The sequence below is a fragment of the Pinus tabuliformis genome, chromosome X, assembly GCF_031772625.1.
Source record: "Pinus tabuliformis cultivar Carrire ecotype Pingquan chromosome X, CPIR1, whole genome shotgun sequence".
Lineage (NCBI taxonomy): Eukaryota > Viridiplantae > Streptophyta > Pinopsida > Pinales > Pinaceae > Pinus > Pinus tabuliformis.
The window spans coordinates 287,248,314-287,272,165 of NC_142308.1; the positions used below are offsets into that span (position 1 = coordinate 287,248,314).

At 39.9% G+C, this 23,852-nt stretch overlaps 1 protein-coding gene across 7 annotated transcripts in view; it reads left to right on the forward strand.

The window, feature by feature from the left end:
- The first annotated feature begins 219 nt into the window (after positions 1-219).
- The window catches only part of LOC149139528 (uncharacterized), a 107,414-nt gene continuing 83,781 nt past the window's right edge, over positions 220-23,852 (forward strand). For all 7 annotated transcript variants that reach the window (XM_089447991.1, XM_089447992.1, XM_089447993.1 and 4 more), the window contains exons 1-3: positions 220-663; positions 746-810; positions 1,410-1,543. In XM_089447991.1, coding sequence (XP_089304117.1) covers positions 461-663; positions 746-810; positions 1,410-1,543 — 402 coding nt within the window. In that variant the 5' untranslated portion in view covers positions 220-460. The remainder of the gene's footprint in view (positions 664-745; positions 811-1,409; positions 1,544-23,852) is intronic.

Consider the following 23,852-nt stretch of genomic DNA (forward strand, 5'->3'; position numbering starts at 1 on the left):
ATATATATATATTTTTTATTAACATCATAAAATAATTTTAAATTATTAAATCTATACTATTTAAATATCCCTGAAGGTTTTTATTAAGGGACTAATCCGTTTTTACAGCTAACAATGCACTTTAAACCATAAAACTAGAAATGGTGAAATCCTACTCCTTTAAAAATAAAAAATAACGTTATCCTGCACCTTTTTCATAATGCGGATTTTCATATTCTAAACGTTTTGCACAATTCACTAGGAGGAGACGGACATCCTCATCAAATTTGAGAGAATTCGACGGGCTTTTGGCCTACTTGAATATTCGTTCGTTGCCATGAAAATAAGCGAGGAGAGCTGTTGAGACAACCCGTTTGTAGAAAGAATTGTTGAAAGCTCACCCAGCTAAGTTCGTATTCATAACAGGGAGTGTCAGCGAAGTTTGTATTCATAACAGAGTGTTGAATATTAGTTCGTTGCCATGAAGATAAGCGAGGAGAGCTGTTGGGGCATCCCGTTTATTGAAGAATTGTTGAAAGCTCATCCAGCTAAGTTTGGATTTATAACAGAGGGCGCAGAGAAGTTCAGGTTTCAAGTGCTGGTGTCAGAGGTTACCCATGACCAAAATCCTCGTTTTGTTCGCTATGGGTACCGTCTCGATAAGGAATACTTCTACCCTGCCAGGTGCTACACTTTATGCTTTCCTTGTGTTTGTTTTGTGCAAAATTTCCTCCCGTAGCTCATGATTTATAATTGCCAATGGCAGCGCAATCAAGTTGAGTGTCCCTGCTGCCATACCACAAAAATTTCAAGCTCTACAGCATTCTTTGGGTACTTTCTCCACATAATTTTTAGTGTGAACTCTGTTTTTTTAAACAAAACATTATCAATGGTGCGTTGAATATCAACACTAGCCCAGAACTGTCCTAAAAAACCTGGCTATGCTTGTGTAATGGTGCATTGCATATAGACAGTAGCCCAGAACTGTCTAAAAATCCTGGGTGCATTGAATATAATTTGAGTACCATGCCCCTCTAAAAAATAATGAATATTTTTCTTTAACAGTTAAAATTTTTGCAAACTGTTAATGGGATCTTGGTTAGTCGGTAAAGAGGGGTGTTCCATAGCCCACCAATGTTCAACTCGTCCAAAAATACGTTTTTCTCCTCGTAGGCAGTCTCGTCCATGCAAACGGGCCTTTTGATGTGGTCGGGTCGACTTTTTAGCCAAAATGATCTTTGTAAAGTGTTTATAAGCCGACTATAATCAGTTGCAATATTCTCAGATTGGGGAAGGACTTGTTTGCCACACAGCAATAATAAGAAGCATCTTGTCAATTTTGGTTTTGCTAACTGGAATTTCCTTCTCACATGTTGTTAGTGCTATTTAGCCCTTTTGTAACTTTTGAGAGCTTCTTGATTTGAAAACAGGTAGGAGAGTAACATGCACAACTCCAGTGTCATTTTATCCAATTTTGGAGGAAAATAATGTTTGTAATTTGCATTGCCCCAATGGCAGGATAGAGATGACAACTGTGGCACATGAAATTCGTAAACTCTTCTTGGTAATCTGAATTTCTACCTATCAGTCATGTGAGGATAACATTGGTGTAACTATATTGCATCCTTAAATATGAAATGAATGTTGAATTATTTGGTCATCAATGATCATTAGATATGTCCTCTGCTATCAGCAAGTAATGTATGTTGACGGGTAACATTGGGGTAAATATATTGCATCATTAAATATGAAATTAATGTGGAATTATTTGGTCATCAATGATCATTAGATATGTGTTCTGCTATCAGCAGGTAGAGTTATGTATGTGGCTTCTTTTTCAGGAAAGAAAAGTTTCTGTTAAGATTCAATTGTATACAACGCAACCCCCTCCCTCCCCTGACCAAGGTATACGTTCTTCTTGTTTACACTGACCACAGATGTGCTTGCTAGCTATTTTCTTGTAAACACCGTTGACTATAATTCATGACATGATAATTACGTAGACAAACACCGAACTAGTAATCTCCACGTCCTGTGAAGGGCACTATCCAAGCTGGATTTCATAGGAGAAACAGACCTTGCAAAAGAAAATATCAGCTACTTGACAGCCAGCTTCTATGAGTATGGGATGGTTGCTACACATTTGGCATCTAATTAGCTGACTGAAGGTGTTCTTTTCAGATCCAGCTCCTATTCTCCTGGATCCACACTTGTATTTTTGCCATCCCATTCCCATTCATGAAGCTGATAGTGATCATTCAATCTCAACAAGTTCCTCAACAAATCTATAACAGCAACATACTTATTTAAAAAAAAAAATCCCCAGCTCTTCTCAACATACGTTTTGCATGTTGCCTTGCTTTACTAAACAGCACAAAGGCATTGCACTTCTTACTCTTCCTTGGATTTTTTGGATCTGCCATTTTCTCCTCCATTAACAGACTCTTTGGAGCAAAAATCTCTCTTGGAAAGTTTGTTGTCAGTGGTCTGTGTTACTAACCAAAAGTGGGTAACCGATAGGAAAAGATTTTCCTCATCATTTGTCAGCCAGCCAGCTAGCAACCCTAGGATGGCCCACAGATAGCGTTACATCAGAGCTCTCCACCTATGTTCTCGTCAATGCTCTCCCCCATTTAGCATGTTTCTTAAAGGAAGGTGGGTCATCTATTGAAAGGTACATTAACCATTTTTGTAATCATGTACTTTTATTTAATGTTTTGTGGCATACTAATATGGATCACATGCCAAATTGGATGATTCAGTACTCTTGATTGTACCCTTCCTATGCTTCACCTAGGAGGTTATCCTTTGCCCTTAGTCCAGTGTGACCTCCCCTTAGGTCCTTCCCTCAGGAGGGGCACTAATAGGAGGCAAGAGGGGCACTAATAAGAGGCATTGATTGAAGTAACGTGCCTAGGGTAATCCATACTTACCACATTCCATATTTTCCTTATTATCCACATCCATTCTTTGGGTTGATTGTCATTTGTCATTAGGACTAGTACCTTACATCCTCATCTTTGAGTTAGGGCCTGAAATTTTTCACTAAGAAGTTGATGTAGCTGAATGGATGATAAAAGCATATGAAGCCACAACTAAAGAAAAGAAAAATGCAAAAGATGGCTGGGACATAGTAAGCATGTGGGAAAAAGCTTAGCATGAGCTTTGCCCCTTTCATTAACTATCATGCAGTTCCTTAGCATATCATGCTCCATTATAAAGAAACTCTTGAATGTCCCAACTCTGATAAGCGAGCACATGCTACATCTTTAAAGGGCATTGGAAAAACATAAAACCAACTTTGTCTCTTAAGCTATGCAAGAAAGAAAAATAAATCATTAATGTAAAATGCGCACCGATGGGTGGAAAAAATAGGTTGAGGAAAGGGCTAACTCAGGCCTCCATTGTTGCTCCCTCTTCTCATATAGTACTCAGAGATGTTGACCCCCCTCTAACTTGTACGATGGCTATGGCCATCTTCCTCGAGGTCTTGCTAACTCCATCATCATCATTATTACATGCACATATAGATTGATGGGTGTACTTGTGAAATGTCTTTTCCCTTGGGGGCTAGAAGCACCTAATAGGGTTGAAGGTATAATCATCCCTAACACAAGTGTGGTAACTTGCTTACAAATTCTAAGCTAGAAAGACATTGGAAGGCAAGGTTTGTGTGAACTATTTTTGTGCCCCTAACATTGAATATGGTCCACTATGATACTTTAATGGTTTTTGTCCTTGATGATGTTGATATCACTTGATCTTGAGGGTATGTTTCAAGTGGTTCATTACTCATGCAGTAGACATCCTTTGAAGGAAGACTTGACACTTATCCAACACCATTCATTGGGTGCTTTGTCCATTGTTGGGAGTAGATATGACCTTGTAGCCCCAACGTTGCCTACATGAGATGGACTTTGGCCTTTGAAGAGACTTCCCATGGTTGTATGGCCCTTGCAACACCTCTAGATGCTGAAATGTTGTACCAAGAAGCCAAGGCGTTGGCTTATTTGATGATGTGCCCAAATGGACCCAGTATGCCACCTCCAGGCCAACCTTGACCCTGTTTAATGGACGTTGTCTTGTTTTGGTGCCCAAATGATGATGGAGATCACTGAGATGACTTGGGAGGGCTAGCACATTATGCCTAGATGCTAATGCTTGCCTCAGAGGTTTCCATGTCATCCCCACATCCCCTAAAAGGGTGACATGAGCCTTCTTGGAGATGACGTCATGGTGGAGGAGATGTTATTTGGAGATGCATCCATGCACTTTGATGATTTCCTTGGAGTGAGGAGCACTCATGGACCACTTTATCACTTGTTTGATGGAGATTGTCCATTTTAGGAGGATGATATCATGATGGAGAGCATTTATTCCCACATGTGTGGGAGATTTTGATGTATTTATTATGTTTTAAAGCTATCTTAAGGTCGGCTTGTGACCTTTAGGCCTAGTTGAATGCTCAAGCAAACTTTTAGGGCTTTTACTTGTAAAATTATGAAAAGTGACTTGGTTTCCCTCATATAAATAGAGGGAAGTCACTTTCATTTTTATCATCACACATTCATCACACTTCTCTCTCTCTTAAGAAATGTGCACTAACTCTCTTGTACTTTTCTCTTGGATGCAATGGACATTTAGTGGAGTGAATTGTTTTCGGAGGGAGATCTTTGCATGGAGAGATTTTTTGGGATTGATGAAGTGAGTTTTGTGGAAATTGTGTAAGTTTATTGTCATTTTCCTCCATTTTGCATGTTATATTCCTGAAATTAGGGTTTTTACTTATGCCACCTTAAAAAGTGCAACATCTTTCTTGCAATATTGATTCTTTATGGTATGTAAAATTTGTTTTGCAAGAATTCATCAAGGGAACTTATCCCTTGACCTTAAATCTTCCATATAGAGAAGTCACTATGGTCTCTAAGAGATGAAAATTAGTCTTCCACCCTCTTCATCCAAGGCCCTCTATCATAGACCTTGCCCTAACTGTCTCCATTGCCCAATTGAGAGAAGACACTAGACTAGTTGTGGTGATCATCCTTAATTTCCTATCTCTTTCTTAATTCATGGTAACTAGGGTTAGGGTTAGCTTAAATCTGCATTTTATAGCAATTTTATGTCTATTTTGTTGTTTCCCTATTGGTAGGGATTGCATTTAATAAATATAAAAAGGCAAAATCTAGCATTAATTGCATATTTTCACCCCAAAATTAGGGCTAACGTCTAGATAATTATTGTTGTCATATGCATTTTCAGCCATAAAAACTTCATTGTTTACCTAACCCTTGCTTGCCTCTTTGATAGCCTTTGTCCCTTTGTTGATCTTATCATTTATAGGCTATTTCTCAAGCTATTATATGCCATTGTATGCCCTAAATATGCATATCATTAAAACCCTAACTTATAAGAATTTTCTTCTAAATCATAAAGGTCTTATGAAAGTGCACTTGACTTTTGCAACTCTTATATCAATGTTTTCAAGGTTTAGCCTATTACCACAAAATCTAGCAGGCCTTGAAGAGGGAAACCCTACAACGCAATAGGTAGATAAAGTGCTAACAATGGGGTAGAGGCCTAGTGTCACCTCAGCCAAAACCCCCCACTCTTTATAGATTTTCATCGATGGGAGGAGTCCCGTTAAAAGGAGAGTCACTTAAAATAAATATGGTAATGATAAGGTACAAAGTGACCCCACTAAAGATCATTCAAGAAAGAGGTACAACAATGGTACAAGGCTTCAAAGAAGCAAATCACTCTCAAAGAAAAGCCCTAGAAAAGGGAGGCTCAAGAACTAGGGTTTTGAGGATTTTTGTGTTGAAAATTGGGGCAGCTATGGGATGAATTTCCCCATAGGAACCCAACTGCCCCAAGGGAAGCCAATCTAGCCCCAAAGAGAAAATTCAAATGGATAAAAGAAATTACTATTAATTGGTTTGGCTCCTCTCTCTATTATTTAATATGGCACAAATTTAGTTGGGCAAATAATTATTAAGGTTTGTGGTAAATATATTTAATATTATTTTGATAAAATTCAAATTTGTGTTTTCCCTCCAAAGATTACAAGTTGGCCTCAAGTTGGCATGACCCAAGGGACATGTCCCTTTGTATGAACAATCAACTATAAAAGGGCGTCTATCCTCCACCAATGGACATGAGAAACTTGAACCTTTGTGGCTCTTCTTCTATAGTCTAGTATGACTATTATCTTTGGCCTAATATGGCTCTTCTCTGTGGCCTAGTATGATTATCTTCTGTGGCCTAAGTAGGGCTACTTCTACGGAATAAATAAGGCTACATTTGCAGCCAAATTGTAGCTACATCTACAACCAAATTGAAGCTACATCTGTGGCCTAATTGGAGAAACTTTTGCGGCCTAGTTAGGGCTACTTCTGTGGTCATGTAGTTGTACTAATGGGCTGTCCTAACTTGCTCAAGTACTGTATTTTTTGGGGACCAAAACACCTAATGGAGGACTATTTTGGAGTGCTGTGAATGATGGCAAAGAGTAGGAGTAAGGCCACATACCTTAAGGGTTCAACGCAGTAAGTTCAAGGGCTGCAAGAAGGTTAATGCAAGTCTATTATGTCTGAAGAAACCAATGTTCTACCAAGACTTCGGTGCAGGGAGACGCGGGTGCGGGGAGACACACAGGGGGGACGTGTGGGAGTACCCTCAAATTTTAGGGAAATTTCAGGGGTGCAGGGGGACGTCAGGGTATATAATTTTTAATTATATATATATATATATAATTCAAGTTCATATTCATTGTTCAATAATGAAAGCATAAATATTAAATAGACTAATAGTAATATGGATACCAATACATTGAAAATTGAAATTTGATCCACACATAAAATTTAAATTCATAATTGAATTAAATAATGACATACATTGATCCATCCTCATCATTCATTTTGATACATACATCATTCATATGACATACTCATTATTCATCCATACCATGAGATTCAATAAAAAAATTCAATAATGAAATATTCAAATACATTGATCCATATCATTCATCATTCATCATTCTACAATCTACATTGATTTAAAAATTAAATTCATCATTCATCATTCTAGAATCTAAATTGAAAGCAAAACATACTAGTATATTACTATATACTATATACTAGACACTGAAGTTTTGAGGGGGGATGCCCAGACGCACCCCTTTTGGGGAGTCTCATCCCCCACACTAGGGAAACACACCCCCTTGCATCTCCCCAAGACTCCCCAAAAAGGGTGCGTGGGGAAACACACCCCTAGTAGACTCCCCGTCCCGGGTGCGTGGGGAAACACACCCCTAGTAGACTCCCCGTCCCGGGTGCGTGGGGTGCGTGCACTCGACCCTGGGGGACGTGACCCTAGGAACACTGGAAGAAACCCTAGCCGTAGTATATTCAAGAAACTTGTGCTCAGATTCGTTTGATCTCCAAGTTTCCAGGGAGACATCTTAAAGAGGTAAGTAGTTTGTCTTTCTAAAGTTGTAGATTTTCTAAGCGATAGGGTCTACTCTTGTTGGGAGACATAGGGTAGAGATTGTGACCTAAGTCTTGTGCTTATGATAGTGATAGATAGAAGAAGTCTTTGTGCCTATAACCATGGTGAATGGAAATACTATTGGAGTCTACGACAGAGATGAATGGTAGTAATCCTTGAAATGGACAACAATGATTCTTGATAGTTGTTCTAAAGCAATGTTACTTGGGAGCGGGAGCGACCATTTTCAGAAGCTCCCGGTTTGGGAGCGAATCCGGGAGCGATTTTTTAAAAATATATATATATTTTTAATTTTTGATACATATATGTCAACAAAAACATGTAGAATGATGAATTAGATATAAAAAACATAAAAAAACATAGATTGATCATTGAACCATATCACATCAATCATCTAGAAATTATAATCTTCATCAACCATGTCCACAAGTTAGTAAAATACATATTACAATTGCAACATATTGAGTCTCGTGAATCATGATTCATCAAATTCATTCTTAAAGTTTCAACTTCAAGCTTTCAAAATTGAAAATTCAATATATAACATTTATCATCATTGATCACCAAAGTTGTACTTGTAAGCTAAGTTTAACCATTACAAGAAGTAATATCTTAGATATTTCTAAGTCCTAACTTCTAACTGTTAACATGAAATGAAATGTTATAAAATGAAACATGAATAATGAAATGAAATGAAACAACTTTAGTCTTTCACGAATCATCATTTTCATAATTCACAATCATTACCAATGAGTTGTAATTGCCAACTTCAAACTTCAAATTTTCATTGTCACAGTCATATATTGTTTACAAAAAATATCATTATGATATGAAAGAGTCAAGAGTCAAGGACTCAAGACTCAACAGTTATGAAAACTAATAGAAACTAGAAAAGACAAGTAAACTGTAAATCTACATGTGGCCCTTGCCACGAGAGTCTCCAGGAGTATAAGCAGGTCGTGGTGGTCTTCTAGGAGTCTCCCGCACAGACCGACGACCAGAACTAGAAGGCACATGCCCTCCACGTGAGGGTGTAGATGGAGGTGGCGACAGCAAAGGAACAAGACTCGGACCTTGAGCACTGCTACTGGATGGTGGAGGTGGAGGTGGCATGGCTGCTGCAGCTGCAGCTGCTTCATCTTCATCCCTTATAAGTTCCTCTTCCAGTTCTTCAAGATGCACTATACCATCCTCCAAATTGTCATCCTCTGGGTGATTGTCCCAAATTTTATATGTGGGATCCTCATAAGCCCGATCACAGTAATGACTCAACAACCTCAAGTTGTAGTGCACATAAACCAAGCTTTCTGCTCGGTTTTCATTGAGTCTGTTTCTTTTCACATTGTGTATGGAGCTGTAGGTGCTCCAACACCTCTCTGCAGAAGAAGTATTCACAACCTGTGATAGAACTTTTTTGCCAATTTTGGCAAAAGTCCATGGCCGCCATATGTTTCCCACCATGTGAGAGAATCAAATCTGTCTCTGTCTTCCATTGCATGGAAGGTACCAAACAAACCAGTGCCACTGAAGTATTTGCCTATTTCAAGGCGCACAGCTGCACATTCCTCTCTGTCAGGTATCAACTTTTCTAATGCTTGCAAATATCCACTAGTTATCTCTGCATCTAAATGGGGTTTGGTCCTAATCCCACCCCTTGGTGCAGGTTGGCCCAACCAAGATGTAGAGTAGTATTTTGGCATAAGGATATACGCCAAGCAATGTAGTGGAAGATTAAGTCTATTCCATCGTTCACACACACAATCATGAATCAGTTTGTACAAGTCGGGATCTCTGTTATGAACAATATGATATATCTTTTATTTGCCCCAACATGGTATCCATTTGCTCATACACCTCACCAATCACTGGTTTGTCTGTATCTACAAACCGAATCATGTGATAAATGGGCTTGGTGAAATCCAATACTTGCCTCACACTTGTCCAAAACTGACCATCAAGAGCGGCCTCCTCCACCAGTTCAAAACCTTGCCTATCAGCTACATTTGTAGCCCTTTCCTTTAATACCTGCCAATGTGGACTTGATACCATGCTAGCCAATGAGTCTCTTACCTTCAAAAGGCGCCTGAAGGTGAGGTAATAGCTACCAAATCTGGTCTTCGCAATCTTCAACAACTCCAATCTCGAGTGATTGTGGAAAAGGCCATGGGTATTGCTATGATTTGTAATAAATTTTATCATTTGTTTGCCTTTCTTGTACAAATCACCAATCCATTTTTATTGTGCATTTTTGTTCTTGACAACATCATGCATCAGAAGGTTCAATATGTGAACCAATCCAGACCAAAATATGTTGGGGTATTTATCCTCATCAATTGCTCCCGCTGCCTCACAATTAGGAGCATTATCAGTGATGACTTGGATGACATTGTATGGCCCAATACAGTCAATTGTTTCAAGTAATGCTTCTGCAATGTTGATGGTGGTCCTGAACTTGTCTGAGTAATCATGTGCAGTTAGAAAGATGGCACCACTAATAGACACAGCAAGAACACTTATCAATGGCTTGCCTTTTACATTTGTCCATCCATCAGATATAATGGACACCCCATGGTCAGTCCAAGAACTTGTCATTCTATTCAAAGAATGTGATATTTTTTCTTTTTCATGATCAAGTCCAATGGTTCTTGCCTTGTCATACCCAGGGCTCTTGTATTCTTTAGGGGCATCATTTATGGTAGAAACCATTTCGTGCCAATAAGGTGAGCGAAGAACATTGAATGGTATCCCACATGCATAGAGAAATCTGTAAACCTTTGAATCCACATCATTCCTACACCCCTCATCAAGGAAATCTGATATGGTTCTACGCCTTAAACCTGATGACCCTGTGCCTCCATATCCACTGCCTTGGGAGGATGCCGAAGGAGTTCTTTGTGCTTGTGATTGTGAGCTTGGTTCAAAGAAACCCCTTGATTTTTTTGATTTGTATTGGGCTTCCTCCTCTTCCCTTATGTATTTGGCTCTATCCGCTGCTGACACCGCTGGACAAGTTTTGATTCCTATTTGTTTGTCTCCATCCCATGGCCTTTTCTCGTAGAGGTGTTTTCTGGCATGGGTGTATGAACCTGTGTAATCATTGTTGCAATGGGGACAATGAAATTTAGTGGTTCCACCCCCTTTCCCTGCTTCAGCCCTGTTAACATATTTCCACAATGGGGTTTGGTCTTGTTTAGTTTTTTGAGAGTCATGTTCACCCTCCTCCAGCTCCTCCTCACCAGGGTTTTCATCAAATCCACTTTCTCCAGCTTCTTCATCCCCCTCTTCATTTTGGCCCCTCCGTTTCCTACTCTCCAGCACCATAATAACCATAAAAGGGACCAAGAAGAGGAAAATCCCAAGAAATATAGCCAGGTCCATGATGTTTGATATTTGTAGGCTTTTGAATCTGCAAATTAATTTAATTTATTTAGATTAATTAATTTAATAATTTTAATTTATTAATTTAATTTAGATTCATGATTTTTTTACTAAATATAGTTAATAAACTAAATTAAACTAACTAAATTACTACCTAACTAAATTAAACTAACTAAACTAACTAAATTACTAAGTTACTTACCTCTTTGCAGGCTTGCTCCTCGCTCCTCGGCACTTGCTCCTCGCTTCTCCTCGCTCCTTTGCTCTTGCTCTCATTCAAGTGATAATGAAATGTTTGTTTGCCCCATTGAGTTTTTTTTAAAATTGGATTTTTTTTTTCGCATCCGTAGCTTTTTTTCCGCCCGGATCGCTCCCGGCGTCGGTCGATTTGCTCTCGGAGCGAATATTTAACGCTCGGGAGCGATCGCTCCCTGATCGCTCCCGAGCGTTAAATATTCGCTCCGGGAGCAACGGGAGTGACGCTCCCGATGTCGCTCCCAAAATTGGCAGGGATCGCAAATTTTTTTATCGGGAGCGCGCTCTCACCCCACTCCCGCCCGGAGCGCAGATTGGGAGCGGGAGCGAGGGGGGAGGGGGAGCACTCCCCCGCAACACTGTTCTAAAGATATAACTTGGCAATGGTATGACTTGACAATTCTTATACAACAGTTATATGACCCGACAACCCCTCTATGACAATAACGCATGCAATATTCTTGTGATAAGATGTATGGCAATATGGCAATGATATGTATGATAGTATTGTATATGACAGAAATATGATGTATAGATATAGATGTGATGAATGACAGTGATCATATGACATGTATATAACAATGACCTTGATGCACATGCATATATGACAATGACCTTCATACAGATCTATATGGATATGTGACAGTGATCTTCATGACAGTGCTCTTGATGCGTGACAATGATCTTCATGACAGTGCTCTTGATATGTGACAATGATCTTCATGACAATGCTCTTGATATGTGACTGTGATCTTCATGACAATGCCTTTGATATGTGACCTTGATATTTACGATAGTGCTCTTGATATGTGACAATGATCTTCATGACAATGCTTTGGATATGTGACAATGATTTGTGACAAAGATCTACATGGCAGTGACCTTGACATGATAGTGACAACCTTTGATGTATCACAGAGAGACTCTAATGTATGGCTTGACTCTATGATGATGAGATGACAGTGAAGTGTGTTGTGCTCTATGATAGTGACAATGATATTGTGTTCCTATGACAATGTGATGAAAGACTTGTGTCTCATGATAATTGTACATTGTATCTCAGCTGAACATTTGATGAATATTTAATAGAAGAAGAAGAATTGATTATGGGTTTTCGCCCTTGTGGGGTTTTGTCCTGGTCTCTAACCAAAAGTCTTGGTGTCTCTATTGTGTATGCTTTTCTTTACTTGTTCCTTACTGTTCCATTACATTGTTGATATTATTGTTCTCTCTACATAGTTGTTAATGATGATATAATATTACGGGGTGAATGTAATATGAAAATATTAAAAAAAGGTTTAAAAATGCAATTATCTACAAAAAAGAACAATCTAGCCCTAAAAATTAACATTTCAATGGTAATAGGTATTCACAAGGTCAAGAACGAAGAGAAAGGGTTTCTTGCGAAAATGATCAGCTATTCCAAGGCTCATGAAACCCTCAAGAAAGTCCTCAAGTTGAGGGAGAAGAAACTAGGGTTTCTTTCTTAAGGCAATACGTACGACAAGAGATTTTATGGATGAAATTTGATTCGATTCCCACCAAAATGATCAGTTAGATAGCCTAGACCTATCTCTTGATGTTTAGGCTCTCAAATCACTAGAAAGCCTCCTCCCTAAAATTCCGCTACAAGCCCTAGATTTTTGCCCTAGCCTTAAAAGGACCGAATTTAAGGAAATAAATTTATGGAAAAAGGTTGAGGTTGATCACCACTGACTTGGACTAGTGCCTTGCCCATTGGTCATATGGATTCAATGGTGCTTTAGATAAGCCAAATTTTTTGCTAAGGAGGCCGAAAATTGATGCGTTGCATATCAAAATTCCAACATTTAACCACTCAATGATAAATGGTGTTTGATGGGGAGTTATAAGAATTCCTCCACTAGGAACATTCATTACATGTTATACAATGAGTAACATGTGCAATTCTCAACTAGATAGCCATTGAAATTTATTTTTAACAAATTAGGGTACAATCAGGTGTTGAGAAATCCACAGAGGTGGTAGTTAAATGATTTCTCTTATTGTGACATCATCTTGTGATGTTTTTCATTATTATTATTTGATCTTTCGAATTATCTTTTTTTATCATCAAGACTAATGCCAAGCAACAAATAGAAGAGAACACAAGATATAAGCACGTTTCTAGGGAAAAATGTCCCTCGATGAGGAAACCCAATCACAAATTCTTCCTTCAGTAGATTCAAAGGATGAGACGACTAAGACCCTTATAATCTAGACTCGAAACTACCTCCATAAAGTCATCCTTGTTCCTTTCACTGTGTTAGCATCAAATACTTGCCACTAAGTTTTCACTGAGACATCATCACTGCAATATCTCTGAGACCTTATCATTGTAATAGCAATGAGAGACTTCATTTCTGTGGTGGCACCGAGGTCTTCCCACTGTGATAATACTGATTCCTTCTCACTGTGGTGGCACCGAACCTTCCATACTGTGGTAGCACCGAACCTTCCATACTGTGGTTACACCAAGACAGTGTTTGCACCAAGACTGAAGTATAGTAGTAGCATAAAAACGTGGGAGCACCAAACTGTGATAGCAGTGAGATTATAATGGCACCGAAACTGTAATAGCCCAAAACTATGGTCACTGTAATTTCCACACCTGTCTTTAGCGAAATTATCTCTATGATTTAACTCGAGCTTCTGTGGTTGGATAATGCGAAAACCTTAGGCCTGTATATATAGTTGTTTCCCATAAAATAAGTCGACATGACTTCGTTGAAGGGTTGTGTCTCCATTTTAGGTGAGGCCGACATGATTTCACTTGAATGTAGCCGACTTGATGATGATCTATTTGAAGCCGTCTTGAAGGAGACTTTGAGGAGGCTGACTTGATGATGATCAAGGAGACTTGATGGAGGAGTCTTTGACTTATAAACAAATTGACTTTGACCCAAATAAATAATCCTAAAGCCTACAATGGAGGCTTGACCTATAACAATTGACCCAAGCATGAAACCCATGCTTTAACAAGTCAATTCAATAATAATAAAAAATCATTTTGCTTTTCTTTTGACAAATATATTACATTTTGACTTCAAGTACAATTATGAAGATCGAACCTAGTTACATTCTTCAACATCAGGCATAATCTAGAAGCAACAATTCCATACATTAGACAAATTCAAAATGATAATCTTCAATAATAGGCACGTACAAGATAACATGTAGTGTATCCATCCATTCATCAAAGAAATAGCTCCAAAGACAATCCTAAATAGCTTCCAAACATCAAAATGTATTCCAAGAATCTCTAATAGCCAAGAAGGAACAAGTGTGAATTCTCTTGAGTTTTGAATTCTCCAAGTGATGATGGTAAGAGAGTGAAGTAACCTCTATCTTATTTATACATGTCTAATGAACTCTAATTTAGCCTAAAAACCCCTCAAAGTTGTAAAATGATGGGAAAAACTAATTGAGGTTACAAGCCAACCTCATATCCAATGCAAAACATAGAAGCTAGCCCACAAAAGAGGCTGAAATGTTGATGTCATGCTTGCGTAGGTCCTTTTAGGGCAAACGTTGGGCTCCTCCAGTGCCAAGTCGAGTGTAGAGGGCTCTATAAATCATGATCTAAGGGTTGGTCCCTCAATCTCCATGCAATTCATCCCGTGGGTCCTAGTTTCGTGTTTGGGGTACAAAATAGGTCTCATGGGTCTCCTGGTAATAGAATAACTTGGTTCTGCTCCAACGTTGAGGGCTCAGAGTATGGTGCTAGCCCTCCCATGTCTCAAGGGGTGAGACAAATCTCATCTGGGCCTCAGATAAATTGCCACAACCCCTGCATGCTGCTAAGCCGACTGGGGGCATGCTGGTCCAAGTGCATAATCTCATGAATAATGTGGGGCAAAGCATAGACTATCGTGGTGCTGTAAGTGCCCATGGAATAGAATGATGCTCTACAAGTGATAGGAGTCCCATGGCTCTCAATGCTTCACCTGTAGGGTGTCATATGTTCCTCTAGTGGACTTAGGCCCCAATTAAGTTGCCCAACCCATGATGAAAACCACCTGCCAATCACACACAATGTCTAGTGCTGCATCTTCACCATTAGGTACAATTAATTATTAGTGCATAAGTGAACCAAGCATGTTAGTGAAGGGCAAATTGAGATTTCATATGGGGATTCTCTTCCAAATTTGGGGCTTTGATCACGTAATAGTATTACCTCCCTAGGTAGGAGTGGCTAATAGATAATTCTATTAGGTGTTCCTAGCCCTTAAGGGGAAAGACATGTCCTTGGTACATCCTTCAATCAATAGGTGGCATATGAATAATGATGGAATGGATGGGGATAAGGGAGTCTTAAAGCCAAATGCCATGGGCCAAAGGGGTAGCAATAATGAGGAAGTCCACATATTAGGTATATAGATGTAAGGAGGGAGCAATCGTGTATGCATGAGTTACTCCAACCTTTGTTTTTCCACCCCTCTTTATTTGCCTTTTGCTTTTTCTTGATTTTTCTTTGTATTACTGCTCGAAGCTCTAAGAAATGAGAGCATGCTATGTATGATGTAAAGCAGTTATTACCCCCTTAAAGGTGGGGAAGTTCATTGCCCACCAGGGGTTGGGACGTGCATGGGTTCTTTTAATGATGTGATGGGGCAATCAATGGCCCTAGGAACCAGGGTGATGGCCATAATGATAAGGGGTAGAGCTCATGCTTGGCTTTTGCCCACGTGCTATTATTAATGTCCCAACCATCTTTTTCATTTTGTTTCTTGCTTGTGGTCACGATATGATTTTAACTTTCTTTTAGCTGCATCAACCTCTGGGGCAGCGTTTCGAGGCCCAACCCAGATATGTTGGCAAGGGGAAGAGACGTGCCAGTGCCTTGTGGACCCAGTGGTCATGTGGACCCAGAGAAGGTAAATAATGAATAGGGCTCGTAATGTGCAGAGAGAAGTGATAAATATGGTATGGAAAAATGGGACCATGCTACCAAAATTGAGGTTTCCCAAGTAGTGCCCTTCCTAAAGCCATAGGCCCATAGGGGAGATCCCACATGACTAGGATTGAAGATTAACCCCCCATTTAAGGTGAGGGAACAAAACTATGATCAAAGCCCTTCCTTCTTCCAAGTCACCCAATAATCCATGCCAAAATTCCAATGTTCCATCGAGTTTCCGGGATGGGGAACTCAGGAGCGGGGATACACACAAGGGGGACATATATAAGCAACCCCAAAATTTAGGGAATTTTTGGGGAAACGGGGGGACGTCATAGTCATAAAAATTATAAAATTATAAATTATTAAAAATTTAATATATAAAAATAAAAAATAAAATCCCAAAAATATGTCAATAACTAAATAGAAAATCTTAATAATTATGAAATGTACATCTAAAGACTAAATATGATCATCATTACTTATTAGACTATTATCATTTGACATTTCTGCATTGTAAATCTAAAAGTAAATTACTAAATTGAATCCATCATTTGACATTATGCAATGTTCCTTCTAAATTCATCATTTGGCATGATGCAAGGTACATCTAAATTAAATTAATAAATTCATCATTTGACAATTGAAATTATGCAATGCACATCAAATTTTCAAAAACGATAAAAAGTAAATTCATCATATGACAATGACATTGACATTATGTTGAAGTCTAAAATAGCCATAGAATACTAAACTAAAAGTAAACATAGAAAACACTGAATAGTGAAATACTAGTAAATTTCTCAAAAAGTACTAAATAATATTAATAAATACTAAGTCTTAAGTTTTAATATACTTTAAGTTTTTTATTTTTGTTATTGTTTTTATTTTATTTTTTAAGTTTTAAATTTTAATATAATCTGTTTTTGTTTTGTTTTGTTTTGTTTTTTTTCCAAGTCTTAACAAGTTTTAAGTTTTAATATAGTTTCATTTTTTTCATATATTTAAATTTGTATTTAATTTTTAATGTTTTATAAAAATTATTAGGCAAAAGAATGGGGGGATGCAAATCCCCTCGACGTCCCCCTTGTGTCCACCCGATGTTCCCTCGTCCCCCTTGCAAAGGAGTCGTGTTTCGTCGCCAGAAAAACGTCCCCCTAGAGTTTCCTTGAGTTTCCCCAAAAAGGGGACGTGGGGGAAACATTTCCCCAGGAGTTTCCTCGTCCCTGTAGCGTGGGGGAGCGCCGGGGCGCGTCCCCCACCATGTGGGACACATCCCCCACCCTGTGGGACATGTCCCCGTCGGATTGCCCACCTTCTAACATGTGCTTTTGACAAATGGGCGAGGAAACACACCACTGATGCAAGTGGCAGAGATAAAGCAACATATGGCATCTGCTACAAAGTGGCTTTTAGGGGCTGCTGGCGGCCGACTGGAAGAAGATGAATATGAGAAAAACTCTCCTAGGGGTACCCACTTTTGGTGGGTAAAATCTGCCTCCAACTAGGACATGAGCTCACCATAGAGCGCATGATCCATGTACTCGAACGGGGAGTCATGAGAATTCTAGCAATCTCCTGGAATGCAGACCAGTATCCTGCACATCACTATACAACTATTGGAAGCATGTGCACTGGGCGTACTTTATAGCCCATGTTTTTCATCAAATAATAAACCCATACAAAAAAGTAAATCTATACTAAGATGCAAGTCTAATCTACAATGCAATTACTCTAACATGAGAACATAATATGATGATATTAGCTATGCAAACATAAAATATGAAATGCACCTACATTGCTATGCACGACATGCATATTATGCAAAATCTAAGTATAGTCATGCAATTAATGCAACCAACATATCATTAGATCAATGTAACATCTTTTGTTCATACAAGTTCTTGTGAGATAGGGCATCAAAATAGCACATCCTCCTTTGCAAATTTGGCTCAATGAAGGGCAAGGGTGAGAGGTGGGAAAATAAGATGAGCATGAATCAAGGATCATGGATGAGGAGGGAAAAGAGGAATCCAACTTGTGCCATTGGATCCTTTCTTGCAACAAAAGAATGGAGAATTCAACAATCAAGCCCATGAACTTTCGATGAAGGGCAATCTCGGGCATATCATTCTCATCATTGTCCTTACAAACATCCTAGGAGTGATATGATGAAGAAGATGAGGGAAGGATAAGGTCATCATTAGTGTCATATATTGGATCATTGTCAAAATGATGACCAATATCCCATTTTCCCTCTTCTATATGTAGGAATTCAGAAATGTCAACATCATGCAGATCCCAAGGAGCCATTTCCTTGAGTTTTGCATAACAACCAAAAGGGGAGTTGCCAGGGTGAATTCAAAATGCCTTAGGAGATGCCTGCTTCACCCTACAGGAATTGACTTTGAGGTTCAATGATGAACAAGGGTTCATTCTTCTAATAGAGTCGCCAAATAAAGATCTATATTATTGTATGGGAACAAGACACACGCTTCGTGTCCCCGAGAACAACGCCAAAATGTTACCAAAAAATCTAGTAGGCCTTGGAGAGGGAAACCCTATAAGGAAAGAGATAGATAAATTGCTAACAATGGGGTAGAGGCCTGTTAATTTTTGAGTTAACATGTTATTTGCTTAGGACAGTTACTTTAGAGTTCCTTATTAGCCCGATTATTGATCAATTTCATTTCCATTAGCAATTACATATTGGCAGTAACTGAGGAAAGAACATAAATGAAAAGTGCTGAAGACAAGAGAAGAGAAGAGAACACAATAATATGGCCCAAGCTAGGGAAAAACCCCAAGATGGGGAAAACCCTTGATCAATTCTTCTTATTATTATAATCAAATGTTCAACAGAGAGAGAGAGAAAGAGAGTACAATAATTCATGTCAAAATTGACTTGCTAATTTGTAGATCTAGTATCACAACCTTTAGATAAGTAGATGGCCCAATCACAATTATAATTCTAGAGTAGTCAAGTTGTTCCTGATGTCATACAATTGAGGAGACTAGGTCTGGTTAGGGTTACTTGCAATTCATTAAGACACTACTGTAAGCTATCCAATCTATCCAACAAGCATCCAAAATTATCCAATCACATCATCTTTGCACATGCAATTGCTGGAGATCACTTTGATGACTGCTGCTCCTGGTTAGGGTATGTGACATACTGTAACAACCCTCACAAACATATCCAAAATATCCTTCTACTACTGCGACCTCTCTTCATGATAAGCTTACCTCCCTCTGGTACAAGTCTGCACTTAATTCAACCCTCAAATAGGCCTCCACGTCTACCAGTCTTCACAAAATTAGGGCTGCGGCCCACCTGGGTAGATGCATACCCTCTCGGCCAATTAATCAACATGATAAGGCCTGCGGCTAGCTTGAGAAGAGCTCCAGTAGGCGTGGCCCACCTAGGAGAGGAATTTCTCATCATAAAAAATACACCCACACACTTCAACTCTTCCTTATGCTTGCGGTCAACCTTAGAGACAACTCAGACCTGCAATAGAAGATATAGAAGCCCAGAACAGTCCACTAATGTGCCCAAACTTGACCCTAAGAGGCTCAACCTTCTGCCTAAGGGACTCGTCCCATCAAACAACCCTACCATGACACCAATCTAGCCCTTCATCCTTTGCTGGAGATACCTTCCTTCTGCGGCCATTTCAGAGAGAAGAAAATGAGTGTGAGGTGATCAAATGAGGTTGGAGGACACTCCCTTTTATAGGAGGAGGAGAGTGGTTTCACTTGTAAAATTAACTCCAAGTCGACCTTGATAAATTACATGTGTGGGTTTAATTTCAAAAATATATTTCTCCTTATCCAAATTTGATGATCTTTAGGTCGATTTTGGTCCTCTCGAAAAGAGGAATTTAATGCAATAATTATCTTCTTCAAAGGAGCTGCCCAAAGTGGAATTTGGCCCTAGTTGCCAATTTTAACACTCCTCTCAACTAGGGAGAATTCCACCTGCTAATCCATCATGCCATCCTGTCATCACGAACCATCTTTGCATCTCATCTCAACTCTGTTGAACACTGATATAGATAATGAAGAAGAATCGATCGAGAGTGAGTCACAAGACCTTACCACTCTCCACTGAAAATGTCAGTCCACATAACCAGGTGAAGAACCGCAATTAGACTTGATACCAAGCGATCAAGTTTGTTGAACATCATACATCCTAGACATAGGGAGTATGACAATACACGATGCGTCCATCAGTATTGCTATGGTCCTGTTACCCACCATTTTGTGGGTGATATCCCTAGGAGAATTTTTTTCTCCAAGATGGTCCTCAGCTGGTAGCCAACAACCCCTTGCAGCCACCAACTAGCTCGTTGTGCCACTTCTCCGCCACTTGAGCCATCCATGTGGTCCCTCACCCATCTGCCATGATCGTATGTTTGAAGGTGGGCCTCTTGAACCTAAAGGTATGCCTTGTCATTTGGTAATTGAATATTGTAGTTTGCTTATCATGGACACTTCTGGGCATGGATTAATGGGGGGATTCGACGGAAAGAATGGGCTAGGTCTGTGCTCTTGTCCCCTAGACCCCTTTTGGATATTAACCTTGGATTCTAGTCCCATGGGATCTCTTTTATTGACCATTTGGCTTTAGGGATGACATTTCACGGGAAACCTTGATTTTGGTTGCGTGGTCCCGCTCCCTCATCTACATATATTGCCCCCTTTCCTCTCATTATAATCCCATTCACCATTTCTCCCACCTGGGTCCACATTCCTCCATTGGGTCCACATAGGGTTAGCCTCCCCCCTCCCCTTGCCCACACCTTGGGTTAGGCCTGGAATGATGCCCCGGAGGTTGATGTAGCTAAAAAGAAAAGTAAAAGCATAATTGACCACATTCAACAGGAAATGTACCACAAAATGCAAAAGATGGTTGGGACAAACACATTTAGCATGTGGGCAAAAGTCAATACATGAGCTCTACCCCATCATCATGGCCATCACCCTAGTTCCTACAAGTTCTACAAGCCTCCTTCATCATATAGGAACCCATGATTGTCCCAACCCCTAGTGGGCAATGAATCGCCCTACCTTAAGAGGGGATATCCATTGCTATATCTCATACATCATGCTCTTACCCCTTGAGCCCCAAGCAGTTAATTGAAGAAAAATCATAAAAGGCAAAAGACATATAAAGAAGGGTGGAAAAATCAAGGCTAGGCACCTCGTGTACCACGATTGCTCCCTTCTATACATTATATGCCCAAGTTTGGGCTTCCCCTTTACTAGCTACCCCAGCATGTGGCCTAGGGCTTCCCCTTTTCATTCCCTACTCCATTCATCCCTCTACTTCATGCAACCACCTTTTGAAGGATGTACTTTGGACATATTATCCCCTTTAGAAGTAGAATCCACTCAATAGGATACTTGGTTAACCCCATTTGAAGCTTGGAAGACATTAGCACATGCCAAAGGCCATTATGGAAGGGCATGCCATAATGAAGTCCCCACCTGTTGTCCATGGTTTGTAAGCTCTTTTACCCAATTTTCTTGATGACTTATTGTACTGGAAGGCTAGGGGACACATTGGATCTTATGTAGGATTGCAGGTGGTCTCCATCTTGGGTTTGGTCTCCCTATACGGGGTCCTAACCCTCTAGAGGGATACATTGGCACATGTAGGGTGTATGTTGAGAGCCATGGGCCTCCACAACCCTAGACAACACTCCATGGCTCCCCAGAGATGTTCAGAGATTGCTCGAGATTCACCTATTGGACGAGAAAGATGCACCTAGTTTACTTTTGCCCAACCAGCCCCACAGATGTACCATGCACTTGGCAAATGACCCAGGACTTGTATGTTGATGTGGTATCACTTACACCATCATCTGAGCCCTTACAGATGGTCTACAGGCATCTTTGACTTACTTGGAGACCCATGAGGTCACTTGTGTGCCCTCATAGCCATTGGGAGCACCACAAGTTTATTGTGTGGAGAACAAGGGGCCAACCCCTTGTCCATTACTTTTGGAAGTCCAACTCATCATTTTTGCACTTATGGACTTCATTAGGCCTCTTAGAGAGCCCAACGACATGCATTATTGATTATTCGACCTCTTGGGAAGCTTATTATTTTATTTATGAGTCTCAAAATTTGTAGGGAGGCTAGGACACATGTATTCTAGAATATCCAAAAATCGTTTTGGGAAATTCCACCCAGAGACAGTTTTATTAAAATAATTAATTATCTTTAATGGATGCCTAAGTATAAACTTAGGAATTAAAATAATTAAAAGGTATTAATAAAACTGGGTGTGAATCTTCTGGAAGAAGATGAAGATTGAGTCAATATGATCTGAGCCATTGATTAGAATTTAATCTGGGGCGTTGATTACTCAACGAGAAGATTATAAGAAGGATTTCAATGGGCATTTGGATGACACATCGAGTGAGATCAAGAGATCGATTTCTCAAGAGAGCAGCACAACAGTTGCTGCAGAAGTCATCAAGGAGATTTCTTGCAATGAGGGGAAGGGATAGTTTTTCGGTTGGAGAGTTTCCTGACTTGGGGATACATTGCAGAGAAGGGAGAGAGAGATCCAGGAGAGGTAGTGCAGTGCCACGCAAACGCAGCGCAGAGCTTCAAAGGGAGTCCAAGATTGAGCTGGGAAGTCAAGTTCCAGAGCCAGAAGCCGGGGTGTGAGACCGAAGGGCCAGAGGAACGAAGTTCTAGACAACAGAAGATCCGTGGAAGAGGTGATGCAAACCCCAGAGAGGTTGATGCAGATTTGCGTAGGCTGATACAGAGCCAGCGTGGGGCCAGCCATCCAGGGCTTGGATCAATGTTGGTTCGCCAGTGATAGTGTGAGGTATTTCTCACTAATTTCTCTGCTAGTCAGATTCTCTGTATCGGATAGCCAGTAAGGCATCCAAAGATTGTATTCAGAAACTACTGCATAATAATACAAACCCTCAGCTATTGCACTGGTTTTCCTGAATTGGATTTTTCCGGGGACATGTGTCCAAAAACAACAATGTCACTTGTGTGTGCTATTTCTTTCTTGCTCAATTCTTGTTTCTGCATATTATTTAAGTTGTGAAGATTGCAGTTGTATTTATTTCGATGTTTACCTTATAATAATGTAAATAACTTGATTCAGTAGGAGAAATATATTCAGTTGTTGCAGTAGGGATTTGGTCACTAGATTTTCACATGGTATCAGAGCATAGGTGACGCAAGAGAGCAGACCGGAAGAGCTGAGCGTTGAAGAGGAGGGAGGTCGAAGTGCTGCATAAGCAGCAAATCGAATTCCAAGAGGGATTGTGCAGTCCAGGCCAAAAGGGTAAGATTCTCAAGGAAGATCTCTCTCTGAGTGAGTTGACAGAGAGGTAAGATTTCCAGATCGAGATTTGTCAGTGGCAAAGGGAGCAGCGCAGCAAAAGCTTCAACGTAGAGCAGTCTTTAGGTGAGACGCAGTTTTCTGTAGCAGTTGCTGGGGCAGAAAAACGTCAGAAGAAGGAAGGAGACACTTTTTGAGGGAATTTCTTCCTCAGAGAATTCCTAGCCAGGGAATTCGATTTCTCAATTGCTGAGCAGCAGTAGAGAGGAGCAGATCTATTAACTCCAGCAGGGAGTGCGTAGGCCAGCCTAGCAGTAGTGCAGAGGAGAGAGGAGGTAGTTCGACATTTTATTAGCAAAGACGACAGCTAATGGGCTAAGAGATCAAGATCGGTTGGATAGAGCATCCAACTATGTGATCTGGAAGGCTAGGATCTCCTGCCTTTTGGATGAGCATAATCTCAAAGCCTATGTCGATAGTGTGGTAGCTGAACCTGC